The sequence below is a fragment of the Vanacampus margaritifer genome, chromosome 3 (assembly GCF_051991255.1).
Source record: "Vanacampus margaritifer isolate UIUO_Vmar chromosome 3, RoL_Vmar_1.0, whole genome shotgun sequence".
NCBI classification, from domain to species: Eukaryota; Metazoa; Chordata; class Actinopteri; order Syngnathiformes; family Syngnathidae; genus Vanacampus; species Vanacampus margaritifer.
Genome location: NC_135434.1, coordinates 14,441,594 through 14,465,956, shown reverse-complemented (window position 1 = coordinate 14,465,956; position 24,363 = coordinate 14,441,594). Strand labels below are relative to the sequence as shown.

The 24,363-nt window shown below is 39.0% G+C and overlaps 1 protein-coding gene across 2 annotated transcripts in view; it reads left to right on the top strand.

Annotated features, from left to right (window-relative positions):
• Positions 1-641: 641 nt before the first annotated feature.
• The window catches only part of pip5k1bb (phosphatidylinositol-4-phosphate 5-kinase, type I, beta b), a 31,709-nt gene continuing 7,987 nt past the window's right edge, over positions 642-24,363 (top strand). The window contains exons 1-9 of one of the 2 annotated variants that reach the window (XM_077562092.1): positions 642-885; positions 11,124-11,228; positions 13,209-13,277; positions 13,588-13,718; positions 15,889-16,006; positions 16,083-16,235; positions 17,545-17,844; positions 23,125-23,330; positions 23,513-23,596. In XM_077562092.1, the coding sequence (XP_077418218.1) occupies positions 13,209-13,277; positions 13,588-13,718; positions 15,889-16,006; positions 16,083-16,235; positions 17,545-17,844; positions 23,125-23,330; positions 23,513-23,596 (1,061 nt within the window). In that variant the 5' untranslated portion in view covers positions 642-885; positions 11,124-11,228. Of the gene's footprint in view, positions 886-7,094; positions 7,267-11,123; positions 11,229-13,208; positions 13,278-13,587; positions 13,719-15,888; positions 16,007-16,082; positions 16,236-17,544; positions 17,845-23,124; positions 23,331-23,512; positions 23,597-24,363 lie in introns of those variants that run through there. The other variant, XM_077562091.1, reaches the window with a different exon arrangement.

Genomic DNA, 24,363 nt, shown 5'->3' with positions numbered 1-24,363 from the left:
CCTCCCAAAAATATTTTTTATTTTCATTGTTGGAGCCCATTTCTGTTATGCTTCAATATGTCTGCCATCAGAGGCAATAATGATGATAAACCAAGGTTGGAGCTACATACGCCATAATTTCACCACACTTGTTCTGGTCACAATTACATCAGCACAGAGCCTCGATGATCACAAGAAAATGTCTGGAGACTTAACTCAATAGTTCCCTCTAGTGGCAAAGTTGGGGTTAGACTTAACACAATAGTTCCCTCTAGCGGCAAAGTTGGGGTTAACAGCAGACTATTTCTCAACAGACACATTTTACTGTGGAAAAATCTCACGGCACACAAACGTCACAAAAACTATACATGTACTTAAACGATTATGTCAGTTTGCTTGTAAAGTACAGTAATTTTTCTATAGACCAGTTGTTTTTAATTTAATACGCAAGGTACCACGAGTGACTCTTCTAGTACATTGCGCAAAAAAGAAAGAAAAAAGATTGACTTAAAATACAAATGACCTACAACATTCAAAACTTGCAATGTTCTCTCGCTCTACCCACCCCCCCCCCCCTTTCCCACACGTATTTCCCTCTATTTCCTTATCCGACCACCAGATGGCGTGTGTGAGTCTGTTTTCAAAGTTATGTCGCACTGAATGGCACCGTGTGTGTCAGTCAGGGCACATACTCACGCGCACACACTTCATGGTTATCCTGCCTGCTGTTATCGCCAGAGTAGTTTGTGCCCAGTAATGGTTAGTTAGTGGGTTCGCGTTGGACGTACGCCGTGCTTGAGTTTATTCATATTTCTGCTGACTGCAGCAAAACGAAGCACCACCACCGAGCATAAAGAAAACATTTCTTTTTCTACTCGTCTGCTCTCGGAAGAGGTCGGCTAGCAGGTAAGGTTAGCTGGGAACAAGCGGATATTTTAGTTTACAAAAATAACAAGTATGTTTATATATTACGTGACCATATCTCATTTCTTGTTCGTGTCTTGAGTAAATATTGCGACAGGTGAGCGAAGAGAAGCAGGTGAATTTACATGTTATATGATGTCAATTCAACGCTTTTAATATTGTTCACGATGATACGATACACACTATTCCACCTGACTTTTTATTTTTATTTTTTAAATAACCCTTGTCATGTCGAATTGAAACCACATACACATTGTCCACTTCATTAATGTACAATTGACAGTCGAATGAGATCCAATACAAAAGCCGTATCAACAATTCTCTCCAAAATAGTTATGTGTTAACTGTGTTAACTATTACCTAAACAACATTTTCTATTGTCTGTGCTCTAGGACAGAACTGAGCTATAAAACATTATATTACAAACACACCCCAGCCAAATGAGCTTGGGTATTATACTACTTCTACGAAGGTCCCCTTTCCCCTCCAGATAATTACAGCAAATACAATAAACCATCCCTCACAATTACAGTTTGTGTGGACATTATTATTTTTATTACAAAGCTCTTGATGTGGATCTCATTCGACTTTGCAGGTGTACCTAAAGTGGTGGATGAGTGCACTTTTCTCTTATTGCGGTACCACGATATACACTGCACAGTAATTGTTCTGTCTTGTGTTTGATGTAAATGTAATGAACAGTCATGAAAAGGAGCAAGAGTGTCACTTGAATTCCTTTTCCCAACAAATGAAATGTCATAAAAGGTAATGGGACACAGAGCCTAATACTGTAACAGCAGCTCTGCCAGTTCATGCGTATTTGTTGTTCACTCTCATTTATTTCCTTTTGATGGATGAAGAAGTTGGCCATGTGATTTGTGAGAAACTGCAAGTACAGTATGTCCACTCTGACTCTGATGGGAAATAGTGAAAAGTGGGCAATCTTTTCTGTCATGTTTTAGAGGAAGCTGTAGAGAGGTTTCAAACAGCACTGACATAATAACGCAGTAGCCTAGCTTTTTATTTTTAACCTTTACTGTAATAAATGTATCCTTGACATAAAAGCAGCCGTTTTCCCCAAGAAAGTAGAATTAGATTTCTTTGTTTTATTGTTTTTCAATGCAGTTTTTTTTTAATCAGAAAAGAAAGATGACTGATCATCCAATAGAGCTTTTTGTTGTGTGTTAGGTCAACACAAAACAAGTGTGTCCTTGCCGATAAGTATACGCTTGTAAAGCATAGGCAGTGAAGTGTTTTCACATTTTGGGCTGCTCTTCTCACAAACGCATGTTCCTTAAATTGGGCTTCATGTAAAGGCAGTATAAACATCCTCTTTTTTTTTTTTCATTTTTCATTTTTGGGGGGCAAGAAACAATGCTACCACAGAGTAATAATCTATCAAACACAATTTTCCCAGTCTTTTTGTTTTAGGTTTTATTATGGTAGATGACAGGTCTGTGGTTTCCTGTGTTCATCCTGAATTTGCCTGGGAGACAGCAGAGTTATTCCGCAGCGGCTGAAACGATTTGAAATGGAAATTGCTCATGCAAATGCTCTGTTGTGTATTTAGGGGTAACGCCGGACCTCCTGTGCCAAGTCTGTTTACTCTTTAAACTCAAATGTAGTCCTAGTGAGCAGCATCTGTGTGTTATGTAATCTTTCCCAACAGTAAAATGTGCCACCACATTACAAAGCAAAATTTTTTGGTAACATTAATCATAATAAATGAGATGATCTGTTTTATTCATGCCTCAGACACATCAAATGACATTCCCTTCCTGGTGCATTTAAGTACCAGTAGTTATACGGAATCATTGTGTTTTCTTGCTTATTTATTTAAACCACTGTGTAAACACAATTAAGAGACAGAGAGAACTGGATTTAGTCCCTATTAAAGACCAATCTTTATGTTGAATAGTGCTATATCATTTTTTTCTTGAAGAGTCAAGCTAAAATAAAGCTGAATAGCAAAAAGAAAGAAAAAACCTGAATAGGGCAATCCAATGGTATGTGTTTAACACCAACAACATGTATTCTTGTGGCTGATCATTGTTGTGTGACAAAGTTAGTACAATTGTGCACAATTAGAAAAATTAGACGGTGACCAGTAGCCTACCCACAAATGCAAAATGCAAACACGCGTGAGCGGCTACAGTAGGATAAAAAAACTCACGTCCAGACGCTCACATGAACTCGCCAGCAATGTTCCAGATGTTACTTAGTAGACCACGCCCCCTTTAAAGGCACACCTGCACAGTTGATGTCACTTTCGACTTGTCCCAATATAGAAAATAAATAAATAGTGTAGTATTTAGAAACTAGTTTGGATTAATGTATATTTAATTAATTTCAAGGATAAATTCTGTATTAGTTCAAATATTTTGTCCACATAATGAGCTTAAGAGGCGATGACTATGACAAGCCGAGGATTTGAGCGCAGTCTTGTGATTGTCGGTCAAAGAGCGCTCTGTGTGCACAGTGCTCCATTGGATCCCGTGGTGATTGCAGCGTAATAACAAGCATATGAAGATCATTTAAGACAGTTACATAAGTCAGCGCAAGTTCCCAGCGATTACTCTCATGCCTGATAATGTTGTTAGGGGCTGACGTGCCTCGTGTCTCCATGCAGGGGTGTGCCCCCTTGGTGTGTTTTTTTTGTGTGTGCTTACACTCTGATAAAAATGCCTCGCTGTCCTGTGATAGTGAAATGCAGGCCATTTGTCATGCCACTCCATCTATCTCACTCATGTCATGTCCACATTTTTTAGTACAAAGGGAATGTCCTGGTCATCCATTTACTATCAGTACCAACACCAACTCGCTTTGTTCTGTTTAGGGATGGACGATAATATCGGTGGTCAATAATTATCGGCAATTATCAACCAATTTGACATGATACAGATAAACCAGATAATAAAGAAATGAGGGATGCATGATAATGCTATTTTCAACCGATACCGATAAACCAATAATTTAGAACATGCCGATAACCGATAAGCCGATAATTGTTTGCAAAATTAACTTGAATACAAATATACTTTCGAGTCCTAATATAAGTACAAATATATCGAAACATTGTGTAACACACCATAAAGCTGAATTTTATTGATATCTCTGCTTCAAAGACAACCAGTAACACAACAGATGTTAAAAAAAAGATGCCACTGGTATGTATGGAGGACCAAAAATGCCTACAAATAAATACATAAAAACAGATATAAAAATATAATTAAATAATTAAATATATATATATATATATATATATATATATATATATATATTAAATCACATTAATTAAAGTAAAAAAATAAAAATGTAAATATTTATTTCTGTATTTATTTTTACTTTTATTTATTTATTTTTATTATCTCATATTTTTATATCAGTTTTTATTTTCACTTTTATTTATTTATTTTTTATTTGGGCATTTTTGGTCCTCCATATATGTTGTTTCTCTAACAAGATTGGCATGAAAAACAGGACGAACTGGCTTCCACCGCAAAATGCGGTATTCGGCCGTAATTAACTCCGTGGAATGCTAGTTGGTGGTGCTGTCAGCAGTTTGTGATTGGTTAATAAGTGATGGATATGCTCTCAAGATGGTGGCAGGTCCTCAGGCGTAGCCTCTAATGATTACTCTCCAACTGGTTAATCTTGTACTGCTTTTAACAAGAATGGCTTCAGTTCTCAGAAACTATCCTAACATTTGTTCTGCCGGGACACTGACAAAGCAGACAACCACATTGTTTTTTATGAGCTGACTACATTTGTTTTACAAGCCCATAAATTATTAACATCTTACCAAAAATGCAAATTATCAGGCCCCCCTCTGTGAATCATGAAGACGCCTTAGTAGTTGGTTTGCACACATCTGTTCGCTTCTGTTCTTCATCTGCAAGAATGACTGGTCTGTTCCCTCTTATCTCCTTTTATTGTGTTCATTCAATCTTGGCAGCATGGACCAAATGTCACACAATAAGATATGGACTATCACAAACTACAGCAGGTGTTAAAAATATGAAGTCAGCTGCAGTACTAAACTTTCAAACACTCCAACTTGTGGTTTATTGTGATTTTTTTTTTTTTATGCAGTAGAAGCAAATGATTGGAGAATATACGACGATGAATTTTGTTGACTTTCAAAAACACAACAAACTAGTGGTAACTAACACGCAATGAGGCACAGTAGTTTGCAGTGCAGATGTACACCATTGCAAACTGCAAATCAAATCTGACATTTAGAGGTTTGACATTTCATTTATTGAAACATAATTTTGTCCCTTTATGAGATTATTCAGACACATTCACGTACTAATAAATAGTCATTTGTTGCTTCTGATTGTAAATAAAAACAACACTGGCAACAAAAGACAAAACCATATAATGTCCTCTGAGCTTTTATGCTTCAAACAACCCTAATTTGGATTTTCCCAATTGCTCGTCTCGTCATGTGGAAAGTGATTTGTGCAGTCAGGCCATTCAAGTGAATTCTACCGACGTCGACAACAACTCACATTATGTAACTTGTCAAAGTGGCCTGATACATGTGAAGGAGTTTTTCTGCTTGGTGGAGCAGTTGTTATGGTATGACATGGACGTGAGAACTGTGAAACGAGTACGTTGTCAACAAAGACCAGTGTCACTTTCATGATCTTTAGAGCAGGCTAAATTTGAAAAACAAATGTAGCCTTTATAATTCAACAAATTCATAACGACTTCCCCTCCATGGCCCCACCGCATCTTCTCGAAAGGCCTTGCATCCCTGATTGTCGCATAATTAGGCTCCTTATTAGACCATTGGTGCTTGCTGGCACAGTGAACACTTGGCAGCCTTGCAAGTATTTCAGTTATTCACTGGTGGCGATGTTTGTTGTCGCTGTTGCCCTGCTTGTTGTTTTGGTCCTGCTCTCAGCCCCACATGCCCACCTCCTGCTCCCCTGCCATGGCAGTGATAAGGAGAGGCCCACCCAATGGGGCCAAAGACGTATGTTGGAGACAAGCAATATTTAAAGAATTTCTAAAGTCATCATAGCATTCTTTATATGTTATTTTTTAATTTATTTATTATTAATTTTTTTGGGCATTTATACTTTAAAAAGTCAACCCCAATTTTTTTTGTGTGACAATAATATGTTCTATGCAGCCCCACTTGTCTAAATGTGGTATTTTTGTTAACATTGTGTTAGTGGAATATGGGTTAAGCAGCAAAATCCAGCCGTTTTTTTAATCTATTTTAGAAGGCGGCCATTTTGCCACTTGCTGTCGACTGAAGATGACATTAATGTGCTCAGGTCTCAGGTAACAACCAATCACAGTGCGGCTACAGAAAACAGGTGAGCTGTGATTGGTCATTGCCTGAGCCCTGAGCAACTGTGATGTCATCATCAGTCGACAGCAAGTGGCAAGACGCTCCGAGATGGATAAAAACGGCTGGATTTTGCTGCAAAACTCATTTTCCACAAATGTAAAATCAATCAGAATGTCATGTTTAGACTAGTGAAGTCACATATAACATATTATTGTCAAAAAATGTTTAAGGTTGACTTCAACTTTAATACATTTCGGTAGCTTGAGGCCTTTTAAACAGTCGTACATTTGACATTGGAATTTGAACACATTTTCTGGAGAAAAAAAAAGTTTGTGAAAATCTCTTCATCATGCATGGCGTCAGGTGACTTTGAAATGTGTGGTGATATGTCAGTGGGCAACTACAGGTGTTATTTTCCTTTTTTGTGTTGTATTTTGTACAAAAGTAACAAAGCTTTTTGGAGTGTTCTGTACAAAAGTAACAAAGAAAACTGTAATCACAATCATAGAGCAAGAAATGTGACAAAGAAAACTCTCTGTCCCGGCAGCTCAGTACAATATGGCTGAAGCCGACAAAACATAAAAAAAATAAATACACAGCCATTGTTAAGAATGTTGTGACAGACTAATTGTATTTCCATTGTTTCTAACAGATACAGTACATAGTTTAGAAATCAAATCAAAGGTGGAATATTGATTGTTTGACTCACGTATAAACCTGAACAGGTTTAGAGAGGACAAGCTCAAGTTATTCTTTCTCCCTCTTTCATATCATTGGTTATATGATGTTTGATATGATGTTTTTCACGTCATGTTAGCAACTGAGACAAAGGTATAAACGGCATGTCACTGATGTCATTGGTCAGTAAGTCCACTCTGTAACTCGTAGCGTTTTCTTTTGTGTCACTTGCCTCTTTTAGACGATCTGGTCTCTTGTTTTCTTAGCTCGCTCGGGTTCATGTGACTTGCTGGACATACCTCGGCCTCACTGCTTGTCAAGCAGAATGGAACTGGAGAGAAGAGCTCCGAATAGCGTATCCACAGGCCTCTCCTAGGGTTTGTTGTGCTTTTTGTATGCCTTACACAGACAGAAATGAGTGCAGTCAATGGAGCTACTGTGCGCGATTGTGATTGTTAAAATAGACTTCATTGTTAAGAGCGTAGACTACACAATGTGATGGCTTCGCTATGAATATAATCCGTCTCATTCTAATTTGTGGTAGTGGGAGGTAAGCAAGCAGCGAAACACTACAAATGGACCAGCTTTTTGTTTTTCGTCATTACTTGAGCTCATCGATCTGTTCACATTGCTTGTGAAAGGTCAACTCGGGTTTTGTATAGGTAACACATCATGTTGGTATGCCATGGTATTGTTTAGAGGCGGCACTATTATGACTCTTGACGGCAATGCATTACCTTTATGAAACTGTCAAGACAATAAATCCTCAATGTGAAAAGAACAAAATAGGCAGTTGATCAACATTCTGAAGCTATTTGCTTACAGGAACCGTTCCTGCTTAGTTTCAAGGACAAACACACCAGTGTCACTTTTCCTTCCTGTAATAAGTCTTCTTGCACTTCCTCCTGCTTGTAATTTAATTTCCTCATCTCCATAGTCTAGTCAATTAACGGCTATGACGATTTGCCCAAAACTTTAAAGGGCACTCTGTAGAGCTCAAACGTCTGCTGAATGAACCTATTGTGAACTCAAAACAGGAAAAATAAATCGCACATTATCATGTAACATGCACCTTTATGCAGGAACCTCACCAAAACTTGATGGCCCACGTGACCACGAAACCGGCACTAGTGGTGAATAAATTAAAAAAAACTGATGTAGATCCTCACAATATGCAATTAGATTGTGCTGAATTTTATGGCCAGTGAGCGTTAATCTTCATGAAAAACAGTCCTGTTATTTTTGACTTCTTTCCAGCTAGTGTAGTGGGGCCCACACGCAGCACTTTGTCGCTTGCTGTGTGATCCGTAACAGAAGTGACTACTGTATTTTCCAACACAACTAAGCCACTGACACAAGTGTTTACCCAAGGTGACAGAAATACAAAGTGCTGCTACACACAACGTATACATACACATTTCACACTGCCACACTCAGGAGATACACTTTTGTTTCTTGTCCTGTACTTGCTTCATTTACACATTTGATTTGGCCGTGAAATCAAATGATCAGAGATATTCAATTTGATCCCCAGGCAAACGAGATTCCCAGTATTTCTTCTTGATTTAATCCATTGCTGTCCAGAGATTTTATCTAACAGGCAGTGTTTTGGATGGTGAAGGTCATAAGGCCCAGTCCAAAGCCTTGTTTTGGTTGCTCGTTTACTGATTCTGCATTATAGTCTCCCATCTGATACAGTAATCCAATAGTATCTAGGGACTGAAGAAAAACGGAACCCATTTGTAAAATCTGCGTAGTAGAGCTTTAGTGAGAAAACATGTCTCAGGCCTAATGTCCAGATCACAGTTCCGTGATGTTAATATTACTAATAGGACGAAGTTCTGGGACAACAAAAATGGCACGAGTGAGTGCAGACCTCTGCCACAGCCATACAATCCTAATGTGCTTCTGCGCTGACATGTACTATTTTATTTTGCCATTAAGTTTCTGTACAAAAATTAAAAATGAAACAGCACTAAAAAAAAACTAGCCACCAGAAGGTGCATGAAAATCAACCTGACTTTAAAAAAAAAAGAAGCTGTTTTGCTTATAATATCGTGAAATGACGACGACGATATTGTGTCAATTATCGTTAATCCCTACCTTCTAGTACCTGGTACCTACTAGCGCCAACTAGTACCTGGTATCAACTAGTGCCAAATTGCCAACTAATACATGGCTACTAGTACCCACTAGCACCTACTAGTACCTAGTACCAACTAGTGCCACCCAATATCTGGTACCTACTTGTGCCCACTAGTACTTGATACCTAAAAATACTTGGTACCTAACAGTACCTGCTAATACATGGCACCTACAAGTAACTGGTTCCTAATAGTATCTAGTATTACCTAATAGGTATAGGTACTAACTAGTAGTACTTGATACCCACTAGTAACTGGTACCAAATTGTAGCTACTAGTACCTGGTACCGATTAGTACCTTGTACCTACTAGTACCTACCTGCTAGTACCCACTAGTGCCAAGGCCCATCACGCTACAACGCTTTGTGAACGTTTTTAATTTTCTAGTTTTGGCGTAATCCTATTCTCAGAGAAACAACTTGGTAAGCAGTAATCTGAAAGTCGTTCTTACGTAACCCTAAAAATGAACAGTGATGAAAATGAGAGTAACTTCGGTGGTGAAGATTACAACAGATGTAATGAAACTAGGGTGGAGCATCCTGTGACGTTTGAGCAAACTCATTCCTCTTTTTACTGTCAATACCAATGACCAGCTGACCGGCAAGAGTCTATTACATTGACATTCAGCCAATTCGGAAACATTGCATTTTTATCATACCAGAGTGCATTTCTGCTCCCGGCGCATATTTTCCTTGGCAGGACTGTTTGGGGAAAGAGTGCTTGTTTGACTTCAATTTCGACTAACAAGAAATCCTAACATTGTCCGTCGAAGCGCTGCATTTCAGTATATGTATTTATTTAAAGGGTGGTAGCATATCTGTCCAAGGCCAGATGCCTTCAAGTGTGCATTGGGTTCCATAATGACAGTAAGAAACGACGGGCTGATGTAGCCATCGGTCTGTCCTTTCTTTTGTTGCGGCAAACAACAGCAATCTGTTGTTTTGCTCCAGCTACGGGCCTCTTCATGGATTGTTCTGGAAACGTCTGTTGGAGCGCCCACCAGCCGGGTGGCGAGGTCAGGTGAGAGTGAGCTGGTGAGCGAGTGAGGGTGAAAAAAAAGCACTATAGAACTGCCTCTTCACCCGGGCCAGAGAGCAGACAGCCAAACACGCCTCGCCTGCTGGCTTATTAACATTCCTCACAGTCATACGCTCGGATCAATGGATCGCTACCTTCGTATAGTTTTGACAACACTGCCTTCAGTATATTTCTATAGTATTCCTATAGTAGTTGCAGTGTTTCGTGGGAGTTTCCTCAATGATTAAGATTAAATGAATCATGAAGACCTACAATCATGGATAAGTGTGTATTAAGTGGAAAAGTGCTCTGGAACTTGCAGCTTTGTGTAGCATTCATATGCAGGTGGTGAGGCCACTGCAGACTTGGCTTATCAGACGACGGCTAAACGTTGCTGTTGATTTTTTATTTATTTTTTTATTTTTTTACACCTCATCTCATGCTGCTTCAACTGCAGTCGGATAACACCGAGGCACATAAATCTCGCGCTTTGTCCTCACAAGTGTACTAAAACCTCAAACATGGTTGACACCAGTCAGACAATGGTTGTTCCAAAATCATATGTGGAAAGCAAGTCGTCGTTATGTGCTACCGGCCCCAACGTTTTAATCAGAAACTTTAAAAAGGTTATTGTTAATTGTGTGCTCTTTCTGAATCGAAGGGGACTGATTGTGAAATGGCGTCACTCCGGAATATCGCACACTGATGTAAAGTTGCCCAACCACAAATGAAAACAATAAATCAGTTCTGTACGTCATGTGAGCATCCTGGCCAATCATACTTGGCGTGTGGACACGAGGCCAAAATGTACTTATACAATGCCAAATGTATGGAAAACATGAAGGAAAAAGACCCGTGCTTCTGGTGTGTTGCTCAATATGCTTTTTGTTGTACTGTGCACCCCTTTCAAACGTTCTCTGTTGCTCTGCTTCCTTTATGAACTGTGAACTCTTAATTAGTGGAAACATTTCTTTCCACCCTGACGTTACCATTTAAAAGCGGCTGTGAGCATGATTGAGCCATGCTTTCCACTCTGCGTAACTGACTCATTCTACAACTCTGTTCCTATTCAGGCTCCTGACATACTGTACATCTCACCGTGGATAATCACGCAACCTGGCAATCAAGAGATGTTGCCTTAATATCTGTTTAATGGATGCAGCTTTTCTTTAAGCAAGGTAAATATTACAGATGTAACAATAAACATTTCACACACAGATCATACACCAAAAAAGTGCAGCAGAGTACAAATACTTTATTGTACTTAAGTAGAATTGAACACATTGTCGTCATAACCTGAGTTTGTACATACATCAGAACAGACGCTAGTCGACGTCACTAATCTATGCTCAAGCACTAGTGAAGTCATTGTGGGCTGTTCAACATAAACGTTCTAACTTCTTATGACAAGTGCTTTTTAATAATAAATGGTGGGGTCATGATTGTTGCAAACCAAGGACGTTATGCAATCAAATTAGGTAAAAGAGTTATGATTTATTCTAATTTTAATCAAACACAAATATTTGACACAATAATATTAAATTATGTTTTTTTATTGCACTATTCTAGTCGATAAATTCAAATACATAACCATAAATGACAACGTTCAACAATTTTTTTTTATTTTCCATCACGTAGCTACAAACAAACAGATCAAAATGCAGTTGCAGAAATATGAATTCCAGCAGCATTTTGAGCTGATGATTAGAGATCGACCAATACGATAAATAGTAGTCAATGAAGCTGTTATTTGAAGCCAATATTCATTTTCAGAAAAAAGGGGAAAAATACTGGCGTAAAAATTCTTAAAAATACAAATTCCAACAATTTCAAATTTGCAAAATGTTGAAGTTGTGAAAATGTTTTCTTTTTTATTTAATAAAAAAAGAGACATATTTGTTTTAAAATTCTAACAAAAATTTCAAGGAGCTCCCAATGTCTTAAAAAGTTAAATGAAAACTTAAACGCGAAATTTGGTAGTTCCCAATAGTTTTCTACAGTAAATATATTTTTACAAAATTTCTCAATAATTTACATTTTCAACTTTATCTTTGTTTTCATTCAAAGAAAAACAAAAGATGCAAAGTGTTTGCAGGGTGAGCAGCATCTCTTATAAAGTTAACTGAAAATGTCAATAAATAGTTACCTGCGGTTAACATTTTTAAATGGATCTCTCAGATAAAAAAGAAAAGAAAAAAAAGATAAAAAGTAGAACAAAGGCGGATACCAATATTTGCAAAATGCTGAATATTTGCCGATATTTTCAGACTTGGCTGTATTCACACTTAAATGACTTTAAAGGGGCCAATTTTGCCCAATAAATCCCAAGATTTGTGAAAATAAAAATAGAATAAAGAAGTTCAAACAAGAGCTAAAATATTCATATAGGTGTTAACCGTTCTTCCTTGAGGATCCAGATGTAGTCTTCTCCGTCCGTCATGGTTGTAGCAATAACTTGAAGCCTTAACACTAGCCATTTAAAATGTTATCATTTTCTCTCGGTAAGCAGCAAACCATTTAATCCTTATTCAATAAATGTCCGTGTCACACTGTGTGTTCATGTTACATTATTCATGATCGAAATATTATTCAAGACTTTTTTTTTTTTTTTTTAATCATAGATTGTGTAAAATGTGGAAAAACTCTCTTGCATGGTTAATGGTGGAGAGTGCAGAGCGCAGACCTCCGCCAAGGCCAATCCTATTAGATCAACACCAAATCGAGTTAACAAAAAGCTAAAATAGGAAGACAGATACCGGGGTCGTCCTAGCCTCATGTTTTAACCTTCTGCAAAATCACAACAATTGGCTGTTAATCAAAACCTCCTTAGTGGAAGTGATCGGTGTTGCAAATTCATGTGTAAACTGATTTGGTCTCAAATCGCTTGTTTCAAGTCTTGTATTGGTGTCATTTCGAGGGGCAATAAAGCAAGGTGTGCTTCGGGGCATTGTCTACCTTGTTATTGACATGTTGCCACGGCAACCTTGTCTTGTCGTCACTCAGAGCCAACCTTTACTTTCTTCCGGTTTCAGCAGATCTTCCAAATAAAGTCGCACATGTTAACAAGATGATGATCCACTCATTTTATACAACCTATGATTATCATATGCAGTCGTTTGTGGCTAATTGGATTTATGACAAGTGACCTTTTCTTTCAGATGTCAACCACAACGGAAAATGGGATTGGGGGTGCTTGGAGTTCCAATAGAGAGAAAACATACAAGAAGGTAATAAATAAACTTTGCTCCTGCAGAGGCTTAACCCCCCCCCCCCCCCCCAAAAAAAAAATTGGGGTTGAATTCCTCTTTGTACAACATCACAGGCTCCACTTTGTATAGCGATTGCTATAACATGCATGATCTGTGCAACCCACAGTTACAATTTACAATGCCTCACTTTCTTCATTTGTTGTTTCAGCTTTGCCATAGCATGGCTTATCGTTCACATTTGTCACCATTTTTTAGGGAAATGTAGCTACATATGCGTGCAATGGGGACGCTAGTGACAGGCAATAACGCTTTTGTTTTCTCTCGCAAGACGACGTCATCGGCCTTAAAGGGAGCCATTCAGCTGGGCATTGGCTATACAGTTGGAAACCTCACCTCAAAACCTGACAGAGATGTGCTTATGCAAGATTTCTATGTGGTGGAGAGCGTCTTTCTGCCCAGGTCAGTGCGAACCGAGTTTTAGCACAGTAACATGCAGCCACCAAAGTGCTCGTAATTGGTGCAATTTTCTGAAACGCTTTTACTATTTTTCATGAAAAGGTTGATACGTAACAGCCAGACGATGGCATGAACCCAAGGTTATGTCTTTAAAAGAGCCAGTGACTCATACAGCGCCATTAAAGTTGATTTTGCGTAGGTGGAAACGGGCTGCTGTTTGGCTGATGCGAAGCAAATGAGGGAAATGTAGGAAACCTGTTGAAAATGTAATTAATGCTGCTGCCACAAACGTTCTGGTATATTATCCTGCCAATTTATGAAGGCATTATATTTTATAAAAACCATTGTGGAACCAAATATTTTTGTTTAAACTGTCATTTTTGTCATGTCCTTGAAAATTGCAGGATCTTTTTATTAATGACAATTTTTTAAATTTGATAATTATTTTTATTATTTTATTAAATGGTACTATTACTTCGTTATTTGTTATTTTTTCAATGAGTCATTTAATTAAATTTTCAATTATCCAAATATTCTCCAATTTCTTTAGTGCTCCATGAAAGCAGACTGATTATCTTTATTTTAAACCGAAATAAAATAATTGTTTTTACTTTGGAAAACAATTTTTTTTGCCCATTTTCTTCACCTTACAGACCAAATCAGTAACTGTATCGTAATTAATTTGTTTGTGCACTGTCAATTTAAAATAATGTTTGGAAAATTTCAACATTTTTAGAAAATCTGATGCATCAATTAACTGAAAAAATAATGGTTAAATGAATCGATAACTGAAATGATCATTGCTCTTAACAAAGATGTTGGATACGGTATATTTATTTCAATAGACTACAGTAATCTTAATTGTTTCTAAGTTACAGTCATTATACAAACTGATCATTCAAATTTGAATATAATCATTTATTATTCATACCTATTTCTATTTGATGCATTTAGTTAGTAAAAAAGTTAGTCATTTGTCTTGGTTTGTAGAACCAGTTTTGCCTGGAAGTGTTTTGTTGAACTTTTTTCTGGTGCACCTGCATATGCAAACAGCATGCAAATGTCCTGTCAACTGTTGTCCTTTTAAATATTGACCTTGATTTTCCACCTTGCAATGACTCATGCTTGAAAGTCACTGAGACATTTGTTGCAAAATACAGTATAGTTTGAGGCCAACCGATAAGCTTTGCAGTGGAAAGGACGAATATGACAGCCACACAGGAACAAAAAAAAAAAAGCAAACACTTCTACTTCACAATATGAGAGTGTCTCAAGAGACTGCTGACTGATGGAGATGCTTTTATTTCTTTTTTATTTCCACCCAATACTCTTGAGGTGCTTGTTGTTTTGACCTTTTGACCCCGTCAGTCTCACTCTGAATCACTCTAGATGACACTTGACATTGGTGATCACAACCCGAATACTCACACACACACACGACTCATAATTAGACTATTGGAAGTATTTCAAGGCGTGCGTTGCTAAATTGTTTCCATGCGAGGCGTTAGCTGCCTTTTTGTCAATGCCAATTGTTCTTGTGGTTACACACTAAACAGAGTAGTCAGCTAACACTTTAGAGTCAAGTGTAGTGTTACACAGCAATGCCTTATGGGTCCTCTTACAGAATTTATAACCCCAGTTCAAAACAGCCACTTAGCAAGAAGTTGATCTAATTGAGCACAATGTTTACAAGCTTTAAAACCACCATGGAAGACATACATTTTCCTAGAATAGCACAGAAATGGAAAGATTTTACACGCTTATCGGCTGCGTTTCCTTGACATTCAGGTTAGATTAGTTACAAAACAGGATTAGGCGACATTTCTGGGAAAGGTCAGCTCTAGTATTACGCTCAAGACAATACAAGAGTCGGTTATCATGTTTGTGTCGTTTTCTCATCCCTGCGGGGACACAGGGCTCGTATTTACAGACGCTGTTACGGTTGATGGTGTAATTGGAGAACATACTCAATACAAATGAATCATGCTTCTTTATAATTGACCTCAGTGTGCTTGCTTATTTACTATAATCAAAAGGCAAACTATGTCAACGTTATGAATGCTTTGAATGATCTTGAGATTCTCTTCATGTATTTATGCCTCACACAAATTAACAAGGTGTATTCTGTTTTGTTTTTTTTTCTTGCCGTCTCGGCTGTTTTTCTGCATCCCAGTGAAGGAAGCAACTTGACCCCTGCACATCATTATCCCGACTTCCGCTTCAAGACCTACGCACCGCTGGCCTTCCGCTATTTCAGGGACCTATTTGGCATCAAACCTGATGACTACCTGGTGAGGCCATACTGGCAACTCTTACTCTCTCAGTTCCACAAATGATTTGATTTTGTTGATATTTTTCCTTTTTCAGTACTCACTCGTCAATGAGCCTCTGATTGAGCTGACCAACCCCGGAGCCAGTGGTTCTCTCTTCTACTTGACTAGCGACGATGAGTTTATCATCAAAACAGTCCAGCACAAAGAAGCGAAATTCCTCCAGAGGTTACTTCCTGGATACTATATGGTAAGTCGTATACAAATTCTTTCTTTTTTTCTGCGAAGCTTGAAACAGATACTTAAAGCCACAGTGTGTAATCTTTAGGGCTATCTAGTGGTGAACTAATAATTCATTCAATTTAAAAACCCACTGTTGATTTCAATAATATGCAAAAAAAATATCTTCAATGTACATTGTTTTCTATAATCGTAGGTCTAGTAATCACTAATTAGATTACATGGCTGGAGTCTCACCTCACAAGAGGCTGACATGTTTCGCCGACATCTTCCTGCTACTGATGCCCAAAGGACAACTTAGCGAATGTAGTTAGCCAAGGTGGTGCTTGCATCGAGTGTCGGACCCAATGAGTCAATCGCTGCTTACCTTACACTGCTCGGGCCTGCAGGTGGTCATCGCTGATTCCCGTGATTTGGGCTCCTGCCGCTTGTCACTTTATGCTTCGCTCTCACAACCTTTTACTAGTTTCTCCCGCTAGCCGCTATTGTTAGCCACTCCAGCTTATGACTCCGGCTAACTCCCGCTAGCCGCTCTCGTTAGCTGTTACGGCTTAATCCAGCTCGCTCGGTCTGTCAGCGTCGCTCAACGGGCTTCACATCGACTGCCAAGTCACCATCGCTCGGCGAGATGATCGTTTGCTAACGCAAAATAAAAATTGTCGGTAGGCTTGTGGAGGAGGGTGGTCTCTTAAGCACTTCAGCTGCATTCTACGTTGTAGCGACATGTAGTGGTCACCTATTACACACTGTGCCTTTAATTGAGTAAAATCTTGGAATTAATGTAAAATCATCGAATGGCAAGTGGTATTGGTCTGGAAAAAAAGCGGTATCGAACATCCCTGTGCTATAACAAAGCAAAGTGTACCATACTGGTTTTAACTTACTTCAATATACTGTGTTTTGGATGGTATGAACAAGGCTATCTAAAGCACGGATGCTCAATACGTCGATTGCGATCAATCAGTCGATCACAAAGGTAGTACAAGGTAGATCGCATGACAATAATATATATATATTTTTTTAAATCATTCAAATAAGGTGCTGAGCTGTCGGCTGCCCGGAATTTTAGTTCACTGGTAGCGCTCTGCGCTCCCAAACTGGTGGGTACGGGTTCAATCCTTGGATCAGACTGTCCACCCTCCCACTTAGGGCAAAAAAGTTTGGGTATTACTTTTCAAAGTTAGCTTAAGTGCTTGTACTATACTACATGTACTTCACTGCACGTGCAAGTGAAAATGTAGCAGTTTATTTTAAAACATCAAATGTACGTCGATACAAGTTGTCCTGAACTAGTTTCTGGTTGTCTTGTCACCTCACAGAACTTGAACCAGAACCCACGCACCTTACTCCCCAAATTTTACGGACTGTACTGTATCCAGTCGGGAGGCATCAACATCCGCCTGGTGGTTATGAACAATGTGCTGCCTCGCTCGGTTAAAATGCACTATAAATACGATCTGAAAGGGTCGACGTACAAACGACGAGCGTCCAGGAAGGAGAGAGAAAAGGCCTGTCCGACCTTCAAAGATTTGGACTTCCAGGACATGCACGAAGAAGGGCTTTACTTTGACGCTGAGACCTACACCAATCTGATGAAGACACTGCAGAGAGACTGCCGGGTACGTGGAAATCCTTTTACATGCCAAAGCTTTTCCTCAGTGGAAAGAATGCTGACATGGACATTAGATTATTATTATTTTTTTTATTTTTTTATCATTTATTTATTTTATTTTTTTATCTAGAGCCTATCCCAGCTGGCTTCAGGCAGTAGGCGGGGTACACCCTGAACTGGTTGCCAGCCAATCGCAGCTGTATGTTTATTTTAAAAAAAAATATAGAATTATGATAATAAAGTTAATAATACATTTTTTGGGGGGGAGGGGGGTGCAAAAAAAGCCCATTTTAAATTGTGGCAGATGTGTGCTGACTCCCATTTAACATTATCAGTTAAAGCGGGGGTGTACACTTGTGCAACTACAATATTTCCATTGTTTATTTTTACTTCCTCCCTTGAAAAGAATAACAGATGAATTCAATTTAGTCAAACAGGTTACAAGACATGGCAGCACGGTGTCTGACTGGTTAGCACGTTCGCCTCCCAGTGCAGAGGACGTGAGATCGAGTCCGGGCTTTGGCCTTCCTGGGTGGAGTTTGCATGTTCTCCCCGTGCTTGCGTGGGTTTTCACCGGGTACTCCGGTTTCCTCCCACATTCCAAAGACATGCATGGCAGGTTAATTGAACGCTCCAAATTGTCCATAGGTGTGATTGTGAGTGTGGAACGTTGTTCGTCTCTGTGTGCCCTGCGATTGGCTGGCAACCAGTTCAGGGTGTACCCCGCCTACTGCCCGAAGCCATCTGGGATAGGCTCCAGCACCCCCGCGACCCTTGTGAGGAAAAGCGATCAAGAAAATGGATGGATGGATGAAGGTTACAAGACTTTTTTTTTTAACCACAAAAGCCTAGCAAGTATTCAAGTGTGTGTAGACTTTTTAGATGATCTTTCTTTATTTAGGTGGCTAAGTATTTAGTTATAGAATTGGTGGAGGTTGTTTTTTTTCATTGTGTCTCTTTTAGCTTATTCAAATATTATATTAATAGAACCCCGTGTGCCTGGGAAGAACTGCGTGTTCTGTCTAAGCTCCCAGTTTCCCCTCGGCTCTTTGCTCTTGTCTCTCTGTGGCTGTTTCACTAAATGACATCTGGGCAAACATGGAATGAGATTAAGACATGATCCTGGTAGCGTGAGATACTTGGGGCTCGGTTTAAAGCCAGTAGCAAGAAAGGCAATTTAACAGTAGTCGTAATAGTTTTTAGATTTGCTGACCAGGTTTTGGATCTTCGGTGTTTTCAAAACAAGTCTTCTTTCTGTTCTATGAAATAATGTAGCACCTCATCTAGAGGGTGAATATTCAATGCCTTTAATGCTGTGCATATGTTTAGTGGAGGTTAATTGTGCTCTTAGGTAACAGATTAGCTCATTCATGTTTGGAATAGTGTGCAAATAACGTTCCCACCTTTAAAGTCAAATCTTCTGCCTTTGGGAGTAAACAAAAAAACAGGAGTCTATTGTGAGCTTATGGAGCTTCCCATGGATCATTAACCACCATGCTGACATTGTCCACTTTCTTTATTTTCTTTTTAATGTTTGCGAGCCAGGATGACATCCTCCCATCTTGCAAAGTCAGTGTTTTCTTAAAGTTCAACCTGATATGTCAGTAGCCATACTCACGCACATAAGTGTAAGGTTTATGCCATATAAAAATATACACACACACACACAGTATATCCACACAGTCCATTATTTTCAATGTCAACATTGTAGATTGGGGTATGACTAAACATTTAATGCGGTTATATTTTAATATTTTATACAAAAAATCTGACCATGCCTGCAGGGTTAACAAACTTTTGAGCAGCACTGTATGTATATATTAAATATATACAGTACGTGCGGACTGGTGGTTGGGGACCACTGCTGTTGATAATGTGTCTATAGTATATGAGGCAAGCAGCTCTTACAGGCTAAGCACAGTTTGTTATTCTCACCTCTTCCTGTTCTCGCCTCCTGAGCGGGAAGCAAAATGCCCTCTAAGCAGAATGCGTGCGTCTATTTCCATGAGTAAGCAGCTCAGCCCGTCAGCCCAGGAGGGGCTGGCCGACCAAAACACAGAGGGGAGGTCAGCGGCCGCCTAGCAACAGGGGATGAGGGGAGTGCAAGGAACGAGGAGGGAGGGGAGACTATTGTCCGTGTAAGTGAATATTACAGATACATTTGGGCTATTTGTGCAGAAATCGGATAAACTGAAAGACGATGAGCTGATATTTCCCCCATGTGTGCTGATAAACAATCGCAATATGCTTCCGTCTTCCATTGAGGTCCCCTCTCTGAATTACTGTGCAGCCGCTTGATACTCCTGCAATGCCATGTTAAAGGTGTGGAATTAGGACCCAAATGCAGACAAAACCCAGGAATTGGGAAACTGAAGAGTTTTTGTACACAAAATACAAAGTACCAACAGAGAGCAGGGCTGTATTCAGATGACCTTGACGAAAGCGAAAACACCTTGATTGCGAGAGCAGGACTGGATGCATGGAAGTAACCTCGAAGTGTCATTCAATAACTCTCGCTAGGACAATACACAATTGACTGTGACAGAATAAAGTCCTATATGACAAAATAAGAGAGACTAGACAAAATAATAGGGACTATTACAGGACCGTAGCAACTGTATAGTAACTGACAACTTCATCATCACAGGGTAAATAGAGACTACATAGCAACTGACAACTTCTTCATCATAAGGGACATAGCAACTACATAACAAGACTGACTAGACAAAATAAGAGTGACTTTTGCAGGACCGTAACAGCGGCATAGCAACTGACAACTTCATCATCACAATGGACATAGCAACTGCAAAGCAACTGACAACTTCATCATAAGGGACATAGAACTTCATAGCAACTACAAAATAAGAGTGACTAGACAACATTAAAGTGATTATTATAGGATCATAGCAATCGCATAGCAACTGACAACTTCATCATCATAAGGAACATAGCAACTGCATAGCAAATACAAGTGTGACTAGACAAAATAAAAGTGACTATTACAGGACTGTAGCAATTGCATAGCAACTGACGACTTCATCATCATAAGTGACATGGAAACGGCATCGCAACTACAAAATAAGAGTGACTATTACAGGTTCATAGCAATTGCATAGCAACTGACATCCTCATCACCATAAGGGACATTGTAACTACATAATAAGAGTGACAAACACATCCTTGTCATGAGGAACATGCAGACAAGACCATAACACAATGACCCCATGACCCTAACCCAAAACACAATCATAACAAGATATTTTTTTAAAGGCAAATTTTGCTCTAATTGTAGTGATTTATAAATAATCATATACATATTGAGGAAGTGAATGGATAATTACATTTTCGTTCTTACCAGTTCTTTAATGAAAAATCTAACAAATCTTAACACATACGATTTAAGATTTATTTGGGAGAAAACGGTCTACTGCATTTATTAACATAATTTATTACTACTGTGTATTCTCTCTATTTTACACAGCTATTGGTTTCTTTACAATATCTAATGTAGTAATTTTATCCCTTATATACCATTTTACAGGATTTTCAGTTTCTTGGCACAGGGAGAAAAATTGTTACGTGATCCAAGATAGAAAATAGCAGTTTCATTAAGATTTGAAAACATCCAGTCAAGGATATTAAATGCTGTGCTTCCCTGAACAAGAGGCACATCCAAATCTGATGAATAATGAATTTTTCACACACTTTCCTGGGACTGCGTCTGCATCTGCACACCGCGTTAGCGCTTTCTCATTTTTGTGGCTTCAGACAGGCACATTTTCTCCAGACACGAGGAGATTTTACGAATGTGAGCAATGTATTCATGCCCATGCGAAGCAGGCCTTCATTATAGTTGCTTGTAATTTGTGACCTTTATTGAGCCAAGAGCTCCATTTGACATTAGACAAATGTTACAAAATGTGTCAAATAATACCAAAATGATCTTATTGCAATTTACTCACAAGGTGACTTAAGTCATGACTTAGTTTGTTTTGTAAACGGCAACAGGTGGCTACACAGTTTTTTTTGTACCTTCCGCCGTTTAATGGAGGATTATTTAACTGTTTTGCCTGTCACTAGATGTCACTGGCATAGATAGGACGAACAAAGACATATTTGTAATTACGGTAATAAATAATCATTTTAGACCAATTTCCCATGGCACCCCTGATGATCTCTCATAGTTAAGATACAGTTTTTTTCCACAGAATCTAAAATTGCATTGCACCCCTCGCATATAAACATAATTTATAAAAAAGCTTGGCAAAAACAACTAGACAAACACAGCCGTTTTCTTTCTGCCATTCCAGCTTGATTGTGGGCCTGGGAAAGCCAAGACCGGGGCAAAACGATGCCCTTTCGTAGGCAGACTGGTGTGTACAGTATGCGCCTATTGGTGTGTGTGCGTGTGTGTGTTTCCAGCATGACTGTGCTTTGAATAGGCCGGGGGCGAAGGGATGCAAATCCTTGATATGGAAAAGTTCAAAGCTTAGACAAAAGCCCCAGTGTTTGTTTTGAACTCACTTGCTCTATTGTGTGTTTGCATGCGGGTATATTATGCACGTGTGCGACTCACAAATCCGCAGCAAGTTTGTTGTCGTGCAATCAAATAAGTGCTCATGAGAAGGTCAAGTATGTAAAAGCACACAAATAATTTTTTTCACAATCACAACCCATCTAAGAAAAATGAAAGTTGAGGGCGACATAATGGGAAGCCTGGTGGTTCGCTATTAGTGCTCTGAGTTTCTTTGATGGAAAAAAAAATATGAGGAAGGGGAGAGGGAAATAGTAGTAAGTAAAGGAATGTAGTTCTACAGAGAAGTGAGAAAACCCAAGTCTTATTTCCTCCCACAACTTCCTCATATACATATGTAAGAAAAAAGCACGCACCTAAAGGAATTATTAACCCCAACAATACCTTAAAGTGGGTCAGCCGCCTGACTGATGCTGAGGACTTACTTAGCCACTCTTATCGCAGTTTGCCGGTCAAACTCCCACCTCTCACCTCACTTCATGCTTGTCTCAATGCGCGCTCTATTTTAGCTCCTCAAAGCCCAGCCGGGAGGAGACGAGATGTCGGGAGACTTTGGGAACTGGGTGAAAGGCTCCTCACACGGGTCAATGTGTAACACTTTGTGGAGAAACACTCTGTTTATTTGGCTCAAATCCGCTTTGTACAGAAATTTCCTCCTGTCGGTCCGCCGGCCTTTGAGGTGATGACGCATGTAGTTGATATGGATGTGTTTTGAGAATAATAGTAAAAATAATTTTGTTTTCATTTCCGTAGGTGCTGGAGAGTTTTAAGATCATGGACTATAGCCTGCTGCTGGGTGTCCACGTCCTGGACCAGAACCAGAGAGAGGGGCTCGAGCAAGGCCAGGCAGGGGGTGACCGATCCAGGCCCGTGGGCCAGAGGGTTCTTTACTCCACCGCCTTGGAGTCCATCCAAGGCGACGGCAAGGCGGCTGAGGCCCTTACCACAGATGATGACACGTGAGTGGGCTAAGATGGCGCACACGCATGTTGTGAACACACACGTCTTGTTATGCAAACGTAGTCCAAGCTTTCAGACTTTAGGACTCATTTGCCGTCACTTTATATTTACTCGAGGTGCATGTTGTCTGATGAGTGCAAAAGAAGAGTTATTGCATAACAAATTTGTTGTCTGTCTACAGCATGGGTGGCATCCCCGCCAAAACACACAAAGAAGAGAAGCTGCTCATCTTCCTTGGCATCATAGACATTCTGCAGTCTTATAGGTACAGTGCTTAGATATATATATTAGGGGCGTCAGGCAATTAAACTTTTTCATCTTTATTTAATTGCTTGACTTAAGTAGTTAACTCATGATTAATTGCACATTTTATATCTGTTCTAAATGTACAATAAAATGTAAAAAAAAAAAAACAATTCTACATTTTCATACTCTTGTTAACATAAAAGTGATTTTTTTTAAACTAATACAAATATGGCTGCATTTTTTTAGTCATAGATACAGTATTTAATAATGATTCATAAAATTGAGTTAAAATTTAACAGATGTACTGTACTGTAAAAAATGAGTGTTATGTTGATTTGTGTTGAGGTAATATTTCTGCCACTAGATGGCATAATTGCATTTGTAAGACGTTGGTGACAGCTTAGTGCATTTTTCTTTTCCTATTAAGAGCGATCTAATATTGAACATGAAGTAACTTGTGAAATTTTCCACATTTTTAAAATTGTAAAATACAACTTGACGCCAGTCTCCACAAATATATGCATTATTATTACATTTATTATTGCTAGATTTTGACGTGGACGTGTCTGCTACGTTGCCACAGGAATTCCCCCAGTACATGCTTTCCAAGTAAGGGCCGGTCATTAATCGTACGTTAAAAAAAATGGTCCCGTTAAATGAACTTTAAATTAATGCACTAATTTTGACACCCCTTATATATACTGTGTATATATTTATATTTAACATTTTGATTTTAACTTACTGCCCCAAGCCACCAAACCCTATTTAAGTATTTTACTTTGTTCC